The 16,673-nt window shown below is 36.0% G+C and overlaps 2 protein-coding genes across 4 annotated transcripts in view; one reads left to right on the top strand and one right to left on the bottom strand.

Moving 5' to 3' along the window:
• The window catches only part of LOC125654656 (GTPase IMAP family member 7-like), a 662,712-nt gene that overhangs the window by 82,441 nt on the left and 563,598 nt on the right, over window positions 1–16,673 (bottom strand). The window lies entirely within an intron of this gene.
• Window positions 10,743–16,673, top strand: part of LOC125654653 (uncharacterized) — a 47,306-nt gene continuing 41,375 nt past the window's right edge. The window contains exons 1-2 of one of the 3 annotated variants that reach the window (XM_056143960.1): window positions 10,743–10,973; window positions 15,960–16,068. In XM_056143960.1, coding sequence (XP_055999935.1) covers window positions 15,985–16,068 — 84 coding nt within the window. In that variant the 5' untranslated portion in view covers window positions 10,743–10,973; window positions 15,960–15,984. The remainder of the gene's footprint in view (window positions 10,974–15,959; window positions 16,069–16,673) is intronic. The other 2 variants (XM_056143959.1, XM_056143957.1) reach the window with 2 other exon arrangements.

The raw sequence follows: 16,673 nt of genomic DNA, 5'->3' as shown, positions 1-16,673 counted from the left end.
ACAAAGGAGGTATTTTGTATCTCAAGACTCCCAGGGGTTTAATTTTCAGGGTTAGATAAACAGATGATAGGGCCAAAATAAAATCATAGTTTGTTTGGAATTGCCGCCCGCCTCATTAGAATTATTCCCACTGGAAAAATTTAATTGACAAAATTATTTTTATTGTTATTTTGTTCCATCGGTAAACAAAGTTTATAATTTTGTTCGATCGACGAATTACTCATTTTTAAAACATCGGGTTTGACATCCACATTAATTTAATCAGTCAGATCAGTAAAACTCTTCTTTCTTGCTATTTGTAATAAAACATTTGGAAGATCGTTGTTGACAAGCAGTCGCCGCCAAAATGTCAGCACAGTGTGTAAAGCATCCCGCTAATGAGCCAAATATCCCTTTGTGTGTTTCTATACACATATGTGAGGTGAAAATCAGCAATACATTTTACAGTTTTAGTCTTCAAAATACTTGGAAAGAGATCCTCGCAGAGATCGTAAGCGAATTAACTCCCGACATGTGAAGTGGCATGGCCAATATCGGCCAAAGTTACATGAATCTGATGTGTTTGAAGATGAATTACACAATACACATGGAGTTTGCATACTATGCTGATGCAGCAGTGAGCTAAGGGCATAAGAAAAGATTTATGCTTTAATGCGCATCAGCGGATGCCGGTTTGAAAGGACCAAAATTTATACAGAAATTCTCTGGGGTTCTCCCAGTCCATGATGATCGTCTTGTCAAAGGGCTAGAGATTTTCAAAGAGAAATCCTCTGAAATAGACTGATGAAATTATTGATAGGAAGTGTCACCTTTGTCAGAGTTTTGAGTATTTTGAACAGCCATTTTTTCCACCTGTTTTCGACTTGATTGTTTCCGAACTAAAAGAAAAAAATATCTGTCAGAAAAAAAGATCTGTTCACTGTTTTATATTGTGAGTTTTATTACTAATTTTAAATTAAACTCCATTGAAAAAAAATAAATTCCCTCCCTCCCTCCTGGGTCTGAAACCCCCTAGGCGGCAATTGCAAACAAACATTTTTTAAGGATGGCCTAGTGTCTGTTTAAATTGAAGTATAGTCTAGAACAAACATCCCATTTTCTATCTTTAACTCATATGAGCCAAGGACTGAGTTTGCCAAATCTGAATAAGTCTTACCCAGCATCCGTTTGTCTGGTGTAAACTTTTCCCATTTTCAATCTCTACTGAATTTGTTAAGAGGTATCCTTTGATAATAGGAATTCAAGTTACCTAAAGGACAATACCTCCTCATTCCATGAGAGGGGAACAAGAAATACTAAAAACAGGGAGTGGTGTTTAAAACTTTTTCTCACAAAACTAATGAATCAGAAAAGCTAAAACTTGCATACTAAGAAGAACCAGGACAGAGATATCTGAGAGGATTCATCACACATGTATTTGTAAAACCACCTGAGGAAGTCTTCTCGGAAAATTCATTCTGGTTTCTTGAGGAAAGGGTGAATTAAAATAACTTGATGAGAAGACTGGGGTATACTAACTTGATGAGACTGGGGATGTACTCACCTGATGAGAAGATTTGGTGGTGGTGGTAGTGGTGGTGGTAGTGGGGGGGAGGGAGGGGGGGGGTAACTAACCTGAAGGGAATCTTTGCAGTCACTGTGAAGAATCGAGATGTAGTTATGAGGCCCTCACAGGAAATGAACAGAAACTGGGAAAAAGTTATCAGGTTCCCTAAAGAGGGGAAGGCACTGAAAATAAAATCAAAGTACCGAAAAGTAAAGCAAGCATAGACAAAAAACCATAATAAATCAACAAAATTAATACTTTTAGTCCACATTAATTCTGCATATCCTTTGTCTTATGTGACAATTAAAGTCTATGTGGACAAGAGTTACCTAAAACTTTACATTTGTGAAATTTATGTCACATCAAGGAGGTGTATTCATAAACTAATTAAATAATAAAGGACTACCTTCCCTATAAAATGGTGACCACCTGCAATGTTTATAGCCTTAATACATAAATAGAATAATTTATCTTTCAAAACAAAATTCTGTACATTTTAGTTGCACCAAAATATTTGGAATTTGGTTATATATATATAATAAATTGCATTCATTACACAGACATTTTCTAATTCTACAATATACAAACCCATATAAGTGAGCAGATTTTCAGGTATCAAAAAGACTTTAGAAGTTCACCTTGAAATGGCCTATAAGGGAATGCTAGGTCAGTAGACCAACAGATAATGCGCCCCCCCCCCCCCTCCCAGAGTTGCAGTAGTGGGTCGAATTCAGAACTGTGAAGTAAATTAAATGGGACGGAGTAAAACAACCCGAAATAATGTTCAATTTCATTTCATGGAATGTTAATGAAGCAATCTATTTATAACTATGATGACATCAAATACAACTGTAATGATTTACATGACATTGAATACTACTGTAACAGGATTTAAAATTAATAGTCGCCCAAAGCAATCAAAAGCTGTGTCAGATGACTGGGGGAATTTAATCAGTATACAGTAAGGCGATGAGAATTCAACAAGCAGAATAGAGTAAATGACGAACAGGTCATTCATACTTAAGGAGGAATACTACATCAAACAAATCTGATATGGATGAAAAGTGAAGGCTGCATATAACAACTTTTTGAAATTTTAAACTTTCAAATTCACTTCATTTCAGTAAAAAACAAATGAAGTTTTCTTAGCAAGTAATCTGAAATTTTTTTTAACCGCAATCTACAATTCAGCAGTTGGCATGCTAACCTACTGAGCTACTCAGTATTGCTGATATAAATTTTGATTTTCATTCATGTTTTAAAAGGAAGTCCGTCATTATCATGATTATGACAATGTAGTATATCTCCTTAATATACACAGTAGACGACCAGAATTCACTTGGCAGTATAGAGTAAATAATGAACTGTTCATTCATACCTACAAAATGTGAGGTTTACAACAAATGTTTTAAGATGACTAAGAATCTTAACGAAGCAAAGCAGTTTCCAGAATTTACAATGTGACTTTCAGTACATTTTCTTGTAGATAAGTCATTATAGCATATTTTAATTAGCTGTATTAGATAACGCGACCATTAACTCCTTCATAAAGTAGACTAAAATATACACTCCTTGAGTAGAAATAGGGACTTGAAATCTGTCCCGACCCCCGGGAGCCACCTGGTGGTACCACTACAACCCAAAACTGAAAGTGGTAAATGATAGTTCTAGGGGTCCTCTACCATGCCTTGATGTTCCTTCCGCCTTGTCTTCAAAGATTAATACTGGAAGAGGAGTCATAAAACCCCCTCTTTCATTACGAGAAACGAAAAATGTCAAAGTTCAGATGAGCTAAACAACACTTCCGGGTATCCCACAGCTCTTCTTTACATGGTATCGTGTAGCCCTTAGTACTCCCTACCTTAATCAATGGATACATTGTCCTTGTCACCCCGTGTAGAGTAGAAATGGGGACTCGAAATCTGTCCTGACCCCCGAGAGCCACCTGGTGGTACCAATACAACCCAAAACTGAAAGTGGTAAATGATAGTCCTAGGGGTCCTCTACCTTGTATTGATGTTCCTTCCGCCTTGTCTTCAAAGATTAATACTGGAAGAGGAATCATAAAACCCCCTCCTTCATTACGAGAAACGAAAAATGTCAAAGTTCAGGTGAGCTAAACAATACTTCCGGGTATCCCAGAGCTTTCTTTACATGGCATCGAGTAGCCCTTAGTATTCTCTACCTCAATCAATGGATACATTGTCCTTGTCACCCCTCGTTGAGTAGAAATAGGGACTCGAAATCTGTCCAGACCCCCGAGAGCCACATGGTAGTACCACTACAGCCCAAAACTGAAAGTGGTAAATGATAATTCTAGGGGTCCTCTACCTTGTATTGATGTTCCTTCCGCCTTGTCTTCAAAAATTAATACTGGAAGAGGAATCATAAAACCCCCTCTTTCATTACGAGAAACGAAATATGTCAAAGTTCAGGTGAGCTAAACAATGCTTCCGGGTATCCCAGAGCTCCTCTTTACATGGTATCGAGTAGCCCTTAGTACTACCTACCTTAATCGATGGATACATTGTCCGTGTCACCCCTTTTAGAGTAGAAATGGGGACTCGAAATCTGTCCTAACCCCCGAGAGCCACCTGGTGGTACCACTACAGCCCTAAACTGAAAGTGGTAAATGATAGTCCTAGGGGTCCTCTACCTTGCCTTGATGTTCCTTCTGCCTTGTCTTCACAGATTACAGCTCTAAAAGCAGTCATAAAACTCGTGTTACACTTTTTTTACTAGGTTATGCGCAATGTCAAAATCAGTTGATCTAATGCACAATTTTTGATAACAGTCACAGGATGGAGGTATTATTCACTATTCACCAGATATTACTGAGAAAGTGTTTGTTTTATTATTTAATCCTGTTTCCTTAGACCACTTGCTCAAAAGATTTCCTTTGTTGGTTTCTTTTGTTACAAAGCAATGGTTATCACTCTTCAGATGAGCTAATTTACAGAAAGGATTTTTGAATGCAATATGATTTCAAATGGATTGGCACATGAAAATAGGATCAGTCTTGAGATAATAGAGCACCCCACATCATATAGTTTTCCCTATCATATCAATCTAATGATAGGTACCTAATGACTGATTGTAATATTCTGGTGAGCTAAATTATCAATGTGCACTTACTTTCGTGCATGTAAACTGAGAAATTGTTCAAAAAGATCAGAAAATGAAATGTGTGGTCAATTTTATTTCCTTTCATTACAAATTACTGATATAAATTCATTTCACCATTGGTGTACAATCTCTCATGTGAGCTAAGTGGCCCGTGAGTGTTGCGATTGACATTTATTAATTCAAAACATTAATTAAATTAAAAATTTCCTTTAAAGTAGGTTTCAAATTAAATATTTTTCTATGAGTACTCTCAGTCCTTTGATGATTTTCCGTAGTGGCTGCTAGCTTCTACGTGCTTATTGGCTGCTGGTTAGTGGCTTCTAGCTTCAGCCTGGTATTTAATTTACACAATGATGCATCGATGAAATACCTAAAGCAAACACAAATTAAACGATGTTTTTAATTCAAATTTTAAATCTGGAGAGTCGTTATAGACGTACACCACTGGAGTTCATTTCGTACAAACACATTCATTTTGTAATTCAAATAGCACCAAAAGCAATTGAGATTTGTATGGCATATTTGTTTCGTATTAGTTACCGTATATTTTTCTGTTGGTTTGCTATAGATACCCGATGACATTTTGAAACATGTTTCAAAATGTCACCGGGTATCTATAGCAAACCAACAGAAAAATATATCGGTAACTTACTTGTACCATAGCCATACCCACATGTAGATTGTATAGAATCGTGCAAAACCTTCATAGAAAGAAAAAGCTTGCTACTATGACACTGAAATGAGTGGAATAGGGGGAGTTTTTCTGACAAGGAACGTTCGATCATTGTGGCTTCTTCAAGAGTCATCTCATTTTTATTGATTGATTGATTGAATATTGTTTAACGTTCCTCTCGAGAATATTTCACTCATATGGAGACGTCACCACTGCCGGTGAAGGGCTGCAAAATTTAGGCCTATGCTCGGCGCTTACGGCCTTTGAACAGGGAGGGATCTTTATTGTGCCACACATACCGTGACACAGGATCTCGGTTTTTGCGGTCTCATCCGAAGTACCGCCCCATTTAGTCGTCTCTTACGACAAGCAAGGGGGTACTGAGGACCTATTCTAACCCGGATCCCCCACGGGATCATCTCATTCTTACCTTCTAATTGTGTTCTCAAATCTTGATGAAAACACTCCTTCAACTCTTCTACTAGGATGAGTTTACGAAAGTTATTGAAATGTTCATGAATTCCGTTCGATCTTAACCATTCATCAAATAAATCTTTTTCTCTAGCAAATTCAACATATGTTTGATTGTCAAATATTCTGTATTTTCTGAACTTTTGTCTGTACGCTTCAGGTATTAATTCATAAGCTTTTAAGATCACGGTCTTGACCTTGTCATAATCTGAGACACAAAACGCGTCCACTCTCCCGTGCGACCACTACTCACTCGTTATCTGATCTCCTGTTTCTATTAGTTGTTCAGGCCACCCAAACATTTACTAAGCTTGTGTGTGTGTGTGTGTGTGTGTGTGTGTGTGTGTGTGTTTAAAAATCAATGTTCACTAAATAAATGGAAACATCGTGGCCATAGGGGATGGTACCCTGTCTTTGATTTCTACCAATCATTGGTAATTATATATTGGTTTAATAATTGTAAATACAAGGGTAGGGTTACCGAACCATGGAGACTGGACTTAGGGTTTACCAAGTGATTTGGTAGGGCCAAAAATCTTTTGTTCGAGGTGTGAAGCGTGTACTAAGGTAAGGTGGTATTTGTGAGTTATCTAGCGTATCTTGAGAGTTGTTTTACTGGTTTTGGTGCTTTATAAGCATGATTCGCGCTAACCCCAAACTAACCATGCGATATTCCTGTCAGCGCCAAGACAAATGATTTAAAATTTCCAGATAAATCATACACAAGAAACTTTACTTTTACAACATAGTTTCCAGTTGTTCAAATACATGGTAAGAGTGTGTATTTAATCTAATGGTAAACATTAGTCTATTGAATTAAATTCTTCAATAGGAATTTAAAAAAATGCGTAGATGATAGAGAGAGTGAGTATTTTTAAATAATGGTATGTATTTTAGGTCATCCTCCAGAATATTGGATTGGACTGGATGATTAAATTAAAATGAATTACTTATTTCGTTAATGTAAATACAAATTTCTTTCTTGAAAGCTATAAGTAGATGCATAAGTTAATATGGTTATCTCCATAACAACCTATTAGCTCATTTTTAGATCTGAAATATTATTCTGCATGTATTTTACCTTGAATTGAATATTTCTAGATAATAAATAACCTATCTACTTAAAGTTTTACACTCTACTGGAAAGATTCGTAATTTGAACTGCAAAGGTTAAGCAGCGGACAAAATCAGGCATAATGTTTGGAATACATTGAAAGCATATTCTGTTATGAAAATTGCTCCTCGCCATATAAATAAACCTGATAAATAATTACATGTATATTCAAACCCAGTAACTTTTTCCTTGTAGGTGGTTTCACTGTACCACTATTTATAGCCTAAAAATTCGGGCGATACTAAACGATTCCAGTTCTATTACTTCAATTCTTTAGCTTATCTAGACCCAGGAATTCTTATTATTTTTTTTATTTTGAGCAGGATCTTGTGTATCGTCAACAATCATAATCTTATGATTTTTAAAAAAAAAAAGGGGGGGGGGGAATTATTCAAATCGTGTAATGGTATATCAAAATCCATTCAGACATCAGAAGTCTATCGTTATTTACTAGTATCTAACATTTGAAATAGTGAAGTTGGGAAGAAGTTAATGTTTTTAAATTTTCCCCCGCATAGACTTTCCCTCCGAAAAAAAAAAAACGGGCCCGGGATAGACATTCCCCACGAGAAGATGGGCCTGGCATAGAATTTCCCCCAAGGAAGAATTAACACGGGCCCAATTTTCCCCTAGGAAAAAACCGTCCCTGTATAGACTTACTTACTTACTTTGTCCTGTCGTTCCGTGAGGAACATAGGCCATCGACGACAGTCCTCCAACGAACATGATTCTGGGCTGCTTTTGCGGCGTCGTGCCAGATCATGTCCTGCACCTTCTATTCTGCCTCCGAGTCACGCCTCCAGGTGTTTCTTGGACGGCCCCTCTTTCTCTTGCCCTGCGGGTTCCAGGTCAGAGCCTGACGTGTGGTGCTGGAAGGTGGCTTCCTTAGGGTGTGTCCAATCCAGCCCCACTTCCTCCGTCTAATGGTTCCTGCCCAGGATCTGGTGTATCGTAAACAATCATCATCCTATGATTTTTTTGTAAAAGGAAATTATTCAAATCGTGTAATAGTATATCAGAATTCATTCAAACAACTCAAGTCTTTATAAATCGTTATTTACTAGTATCTAACATTTGAAATAGTGAAGTAGGGAAGAAGTTAATGTTTTTTAAATTTTGAATTTAAATAAACGAGAAAAAATTACTTTACTTTTATTTGTACATTTCACCTATTTTACTTTGCAGATATTTTAATTGTATATCTTTAGTCGACTTTTTACGAAAAATCCTAATGATTAATTGACCATCGTTAAAGTTTTTTGAGAAGCATATTGCATTGCATTTCAAAGTTTTCAGCATGTAAACCCAACTTCAACATCTCAAAAAAATATTCGTTTCTTTTATGAATATTGTAATGCTGATGAGCGCATATATATTTCATGAAACTATAACAAATGAAATCCGGAAACCGTAGGGGAAACATTCTATACCAGGTCGGTTTTTCCGCCCAGGGGGAAACTCTATACTAACTTTGTACATATAGGGGGAAATTATATGCTGGGGTGCTTTTTTCCCTATGGGGAAAATCTATCCCGGGCCCGTTTTTCGGGGGGGGGGGGGGGTATATATGCGGGGGGGGGGGTCTCTGCTACAACACAGGAATGAGCGGAGGTGGAAGAAAATTGTCACTAAAATGATGGAGTTGGCATTGAATAAACACCGATAGAGTTCATTATATTTTCATTTGGTAAAGAAGAACGCCATCTATGGATCAAGGGCTTTAGATTCATATATAGTTTTTGTATTTTGTTCAATTTAAAACAAGAAATATCCATGCCGTAGGAACTGGCTATTAGTGACTAACTTTCCTCACTTAAAGTAGCAAAGGCTACCAGGGACGGATCCAGGAATTGTGGTTACGGGGGGCGGCACTTTATGAGGCAGTGGGTCTAGGACGAAGCCCTGGTGGGGGCCTAGGGGGCGAAGCCCCCGAAAGCTCCTGGGTTTTACAGATTTTATAGGACTTGCAATATGTCTCATATTTAAGTCATTTGTACTATTTTCTATCATTTTTAATAAGGTGAAATTAGTAAAATGACACAAATTTTAAGGGTTTTGGGGAAAAAAAGTTCTCCCAATAAAGTAATTCAAGAAATCAAATGATTTTGTCATTTATTTCTCCGGGAGTGGAAGAAATTATTGCTTCTTTTATCGTTTTGTACATTTTTCTAAACAAGATACCACGATTTACCTACGTAAATTAGGTCATATCAGACGTAAATCTACGTTTACGTCTACAAACTTTCGTAAATATGTGTCCTGCATGGTTACTAGTAGCTAACTTTTCCAGTTTGAAGTGGCTGGCTACTAATTGCCCATTTGTATCTTTTTAAATGACCAGTTACACATGGTTGGAGCTAGCAGCCACTAACAAGCAGTCAGTAAGTTAGGAACTTTCAGGTAAGCTCAGTCGTCCTTGAAGGCCCATGTGACCCCTCTATAGAGTTCTATATATTGGGATGCATTGTTCTATATCCCTTTATCAGTTTTGTTCTTGACTGATTAATTTGGTTTTACTAGCTACTTTTCACTTGTGTTTTTTTGTTTGTTTTTGTTTTGTTTTTGTTTTTGTTTTTTTTTTATACAGAGAGTAACCACAAATTTGATAATTCTTTTAAAGAATGAATAAATCAGTGTGAGAGGGTAGTATATGTATGTATATATGTGTCAAAAACCGAATATATTATATATATATATATATATATATATATATATATATATATATATATACAATGCTAGCTTCTCAATAACTATTGTCTTTCGTGCAATACTTTCGGATATATCTAGATTTATTTTAATTAAATACAACCAGTCTTTGAATACGTAATTATCGATTTGTTTTCTTGGCTTGGAATTCACAGACTCCGCACTATATAAGTAACAATCATGGTCCCCGCATGTGGCATTGTACACGGTGAGTTTGAATTTGATGGTGCCAATTTAACCCCGTGCCGAAATTACAAGGTGTTGATTTGACCTGGCTCCGTATATAATGCGCAGTCATATTTGTAGGGCATTCTATATGGACTGGATTGGATATCAATCGAGTGGAATGGTATAGAAAGGATGATGAATATCAGTTTATGTGTAAAACAAAACAAATCATATAAACACAACAGTATACAAATAAACATATTGTTCTTCATAGTTTTTAGAGGTCTGGCAATCAAGGTGGGGCACTTTCAAGAATAAAATTTATGAGGGAACGGTTTGAACGTCATGGCGGAATGTGATACGATCGATAAAGAAGGAAACAAATTGAATAAAACATGTCAGGATTTGGAAATGAATTGAAAGCATGGGAAAAGGGGGTTGTTCATTGGGGAAATTAAAGGTAAGGAGTCGGGTGGGGTGACTTCGTGTTAATTTCGTGCTATAGTTGCCAGAATGTCATTCTCTGTCCAGATTTCCGGACGCTATAAAGTTATAAATAACGAGGTGTAAGTGAAGCTTGCGTAACACGTTATCTGGCTGCATAGTGAGCTAGAGAATGACCCAAATGTATTTAAATTAAGGTGTCAAACAACGAACAGTGATCACTAAGTAGAGAGTTGGGCAAACACGGATCCCAAGAGAAACCAGAGGTGAAATCAGGTACCCGGGAGAGTAAGAGTAAGCATCCCCTGTCGACCGGTCACACCCGCCGTGAGCCGTATATCTTGACCGGGTAAAATTATATATACATGTACATGTGGACTTGTTGGTTTTAAATAATTGTAAGTGAGTTAATCTTGAACAATTTACCCAGGTATATTCTATAACTCGTAAACATACTATTTTTCTCCTAATTTATGAGGTTACAGATTACAGGTAGTGCTGTCACGAAAATGTATCTAGCCGAATGCCTGGCCCTTATACTCTCATTCTCTTGTTCCAGTCCATGAAGTAGATCACGCCACGTGTGCACATCATTCTTACGTCATTCATACAAGTTTTTAAAAAAAAAGAAGAAAAAAAAAAAAAGCCATGCCTTAGCGAAATTTCAAAGGCAATATGATTTAACTAGGATCTGATGTAGCTGTAGGATGTCATTCATTTTTCAGGTACTTTATTTACAGTAAATGAGTTCAAAGGTTTATGAAAAGTGACTGTTCGTTCTAGCCTAATTCTTCAATGTGTGAGTAGGTGAATACTGCCAATACGAAGTAGGTCTAGATTATCACAGTCTGAGTTGGTTGTATTTTTAGGTATATAAAGGATGAGGACATGGCATGAGTAATTTGTGCAGTTTATTCAGAAATCATGTACTGTACGCTTCCATGATGTCACAGGTGCAGGTGCTTGGGTCTTCACCAGGTCCTGTCCACTTCTCTAACGAGAATAAACCAGATCCACATGGCACAGGTGCTTGGGTTTTAATTAACATGAATACACATCTAACCTTAAGCATATGTAAATAGGTTTAGATGTGTATTCTTCTGCAGGTCCAGCACAAACCCTATATTTAGCTGTATTGTGTGTGTGTATATATATATATATATATAATATATATATATATATATATATATATACTGTGCTAATATTAGATTTCACAATAACAAAGGATTCTCTTTCAAAAATAATTTTCTGTTGTGTTTTAATTGTTAAGTCTACTACCCTGTGTACATTGAAGCATAGATAAATATTAATTACAATGTGAAATCTGGTTTTCAATCCATTATTTTGATCCTCATTGACTTTTATTCTGTGCTGAAGATTGGGTAACTGTTATGATACATGTTTATTAATCCTAAACATCATGAGCAATTTTGAATAAAAAATCTTTCTACACGACGGAGTTTAAGATATACATATATATATATATGTATATATATATATATATATATTTAATGTTTACAATGTGTTGTATGGAGTACAAGAAATGAAATATTTTCACTCAATAAAATTAGATTTTTATGCTTAGAAATTGATTTGGTAAAAGGACTCTGTGCATTTGGGGCAAATTCGGGCCCGTACTTGTTTAAATTAAAAGATAATTTAAATGATACCCCTCAAAGTTTTTTAATAAGGTATATGTTTTTATAAAATGATTAGCATATGTTCGTAGAAAGCTTTATTTATATATAATACATACGTAAATACAGTATAGTTTACGATAACGTTGTGCCATTTTGACGTTACGTTATGCGACGTCATGAACAAGAAGGCTGTGTATTTGGGTTTTTGTTTGTTTTTGTTAGAAATAAAAGTGCATTGATACAGCACGATATGTATATAACAACGAGACGGTATGTACAGTGGCAAAAATGGCGACACTATCAACACTTACAGTGTGACAACCTTTTTTTCTGGATATATCATCACCATTCGTGCCATGCTCTGCAACAAATTGTTATTTAAGAAATGAACATCACTTTTTAGCTGGTCATGGTCAATATGAACGGATTTGGATTTGAGGTAAATTCTCTCATACTGTGAATTGCACTAAATTCTGTGATTCGCGCTAGCGATTCGCAGAGAATTTACCTCAAATCCAAATCCGTTCATTTAAGAAATGAACAGCACCTTTTAGCTGTTCATGGTCAGTATGAACGGATTTGGATTTGAGGCAAATTCCCTGTGAATTGTGCTAAATTCTGTGAATCTCGTTAGCGATTTGCAGAGAATTTGCCTCAAATCCAAATCCGTTCATTTAAGAAATGAACATTGCTTTTTATCTGTTCATGGTCAGTATGAACGGATTTTGGTTTGAGGCAAATTCTGTGAATCGCACTAGAGATTCACAGAGAATTTGCCTCTAATTCAAATCCGTTCATATTGACCATGAACAGCTAGCTCTAAAGTGCTATTCATTTCTTATATTTATATTCATTTACTAAATCACCGTTTTATTAACATTGTACGATGCACTGTATTTTGGAGGTAGGAGACCGCAATATTGGGATGATATCATAATCCATGTAAGTTCACAATCTTAATTCGAGGTGTGACTTGCGAGGTCTTCGTAACACGTACATGTTGTATTTTTTCAAATCATATAGTACACTCTCTCAGTCGCATGCTAAACTAGTTCATAATCCGTTCATAGTCAATATGAATGGATTGTGTCGTGCGCTGAAATTGGTTGGTTCATAGAGGAAAATGCGATTTGTAATATAAATATATTGAACATGAACAGCTCAAAAGTGCTGTTCATTTCTTATATTTATATTCATTTACTAAAACACCGTTTGTTTACATTGCTTCTATTTTGTTGCATAAAATGAACTAGCCTCTGTCACAATTGTATTGTGACGTACGTCGTCTCACCCTGCCTTTTATCAACATTGCACGGTGCACTGTATTTTGGAGGTAGAAGACTGCAAGATTGGGATGTAGCGTAGGGCTGAAATGATACGCCCCTTCACGATACGATACATATTGCAATACTTATGCCACGATTGAATACTTTCAATACAATACAATTTACAGAAGAAACCAACAATAACATCAATTGAAGAAAAAGTTAATTACCAAAATTCAAAATCATAATTTTAAAAGCAAAATGTTTTCAAACTGCCAAATGGCAAGATGCCTGTTGGCTCTGTAGTTTAAACTTCATTTTTTCATTTTTTCTTTTCGTCAACCTCAACGCAAACTACAGTCTGATCATCATTCGACGCAATTTTGTTCCCCATGCAAGTAAAAATAAGAAGTACAAGCCAAACCTGAATATGTATTTTACTGAACCTGTTTGTAATAAATGTATCGAATTGAAAATGGAGGCAATGAATCAAACATTGAATCGAGCATTTATATTGAACAGTATCGATATTTCGGTGAATCGTTTCAGCCTTAATAATCTACGTAAGTTCAGAATCATAATCCGAGGTGTGACTCGCAAGATCTTTGTAACACATGTATTTTTTCAAATCATTATGCTCTTTCAGTTGAGTGCTTTAAGCTAGTTCATAATCCGTTCATAGTCAATATGAATGGATTGTGTCGCGAACTGAAATTGGTTGGTTCATAGAGGAAAATGCGATTTGTAATATACATGTAAATATAATATAATACCGTGCTGAGGATTACAGCAGTATGTAAAAATTGTTGCATACCGCGCGGGTACTGCAACTTTTTTGGCTGTTTCCAGGACCGTCAAGTTGATTCATACATGTACCTTGCCGTATCGGTGCACTGTGATTTTTATTTGAAAAGTTTAATTGACTCACTCCGAAAGTTTCCATCAATTGAGTAAATGATTCAATGCGGCGGATGCTATGATTTGAATGACGATTTGTGTAATTGTGGAGCAACCCATATTCAATTAATTTTACCATTCAGCAGTTGTGCCTTTACATTTGGATTGAATTGCATTGTTTTGATATGAATTAAAGGAATATTAATTATGTACATGGCGCGTATGTACATGAAACTATAATTATGTGTACATCATGTTCAATCTTTTTCCAAGAGCAATAAAGGTGTATTCAGCGAAGACAATAAACAATTTATACATTGGATACAATGAAAAGAACATGAAATTCATTCAAAGTAATGTGAAAAGAAATATTAAACCAAGAGATGCTTGTAAAAGATATATGCCCTCCATGGTGCAAAATTGGAAATAGTTATACACATGCATCATTTAATTGATAGTAGTATCACCAATTGAAATTATTGAGCAGACAATATCTTCCTATGTCAAGAGTGATTGACCATGTGACCTAAAAATCAATAGGAGTCATCTACTCCTTATGCTGTACCAGTGTACCAAGTTTGATGTCAATCAAGCAACTAATTCTTAAAATATTGGAGACTGTATATTACTATGTCCAGTTTGACACTTGACCTTTGACCTTGTGACCTCAAAATCGATAGGAGTCATCTTTACCTGAAGATGTACCAGTGTACCAAGTTCGATGTCTGTCAAGCAAAGGGTCCTCAATATATTGAATGGACAGTATATTCCTATGTCCAGTTTGACCCTTGACCATGTGACCTAAAAATCAATTGGGGTCATCTTCTCTTAAATATGTACCAGCGTACCAAGTTTGATGTCTATCAAGCAAATTAAGGGTTCTCTAGACATTGAGTGGTCAGTAAATTCCTAAGTCCAGTGTGACCCTTGACCATGTGATCTCAGAATCAATAGGGGTCATCTACTCCTTGGGATGTACCAGTGTACCAAGTTAACGTTATAATATTTATCCGTGTATCACAGAAAGCGATATATATCACAAGCACATAGAATTGGGGGGGGGGGGGGGGGGGGGGGGGGGGAGGTTGTCTTAAATTGACAACGTACAATTTTGTAGTAAAGATATATTTGGTGACTCCCCAGTCCACTCTTTAGAAAGTAATAGTGAATTGTAAGAATGCAATTTAGAAATAGAAGTTTGTGTATAGAAGGAAGCCATGGATATAATACCAAATGTACTTATAGTTCTTTTTTAGAGCTAAATCAAGATATTTCAAATAGCTTTATAAAGCTATATAGCTTAATATTTAGAGATTGTGCTGGACCTGTTAACATCTAACCTTGATGTACATATGTTGGTTATGTAACCAATTCTATAACTTTCCATGACCGAGGTCAAATTCCATGGCTTGACACAGCACTTTTATGATAACAGATTAAAACCAACATTGTTTTAGTAAGTCCGGATTAGGCGAAACGATATTGATTTATTTTAAAGGATTTTTATTTTAATTGATGGTGTTTTTCAAAAATCGAAACCAGGAAAATGTGAAATACCATGACTTTCCATGACCTCTCAAAATTCCTCGTGACTTAGTCTTAGGAGAGAATTCGTAACCCCTAAACACAAATTTCTTGACTTTCCACGACCCTTATGAAACATGGATCTTGTCTGCTTTATAGTAGCAGGGATATATGTCTCTTAAGTGATCGATTTGAATGTTCACACCACCTCCCCCATCCCCCACTCCCAATGACCCTAACTTACCTTAAATGTTGCAAATGCAAGACAAATCAAAATGAACAGTTTTCAAAATTCAGTAGACCTCTCCACTTTTGCCTAATTAAGATGATTGAAGCCTGTATGACTTTATTTCATACAAATTGTTTATATTTTGTTTTTGTACAGGAGATATTCTAACATACATGCAGCAATGATAGCAGAGAATGCAGATGAAATTCAAGACTTGTGTGGCATAATTACAGAAGTGGTTGGTGTGGATCATTATCCTGGAAGGGTAAGCCAATTTATGGTATATTATGGAAAGAAGTAAAGGGGGGGGGGGGGGGGTGGCTAAAAGCAGACTTCTAATTTGGAAAAAAAAAACCACATCACTTTTAATTTGTTAGATTTATATAATGTCCTTATTATGCAAGTTAATAATGGCAATTTAGCTATCACACCTGCGGAGTATCAGTGAGATGTGGACGAAGGTCTCTTAAGGTTATTTTGGAAAGGTCAAATTTTCTCAACATAAAAGTTCCTTATTTCAACACCTTTTGTTAAAAATGTTCCCATAGCTGAAACCTTATATCAGAAATTTATCAAAATTGATAACAAATTTTCCTTGGGACAGCGCTAGGGGTCTTTTGGACCAAGGTCATTTTGAAAAGGTCGAATATAAGGAGAATGTTCCTTATTATCCTCCCCCCCCCATTTCCAACAAACAAAGTTTGGGGGGTATATGGGAATCAGCATGTCTGTCTGTCTGTAAAAATGATTTTGTCCGTGTGTTTTTAAGATTTACTAGCTTAGAGTATGGATTTTTCCGAAAAGACAGTTCTAGTATTCTAGTTTCAGTTTTTGAACAGGTGTGGATCATATATCACACAAATAAGTTAC

Source organism: Ostrea edulis, chromosome 7 (genome assembly GCF_947568905.1).
Source record: "Ostrea edulis chromosome 7, xbOstEdul1.1, whole genome shotgun sequence".
NCBI lineage: Eukaryota > Metazoa > Mollusca > Bivalvia > Ostreida > Ostreidae > Ostrea > Ostrea edulis.
The sequence above is the reverse complement of the archived record's forward strand: the minus strand, read 5'-3'. Positions and strand labels throughout refer to the sequence as shown.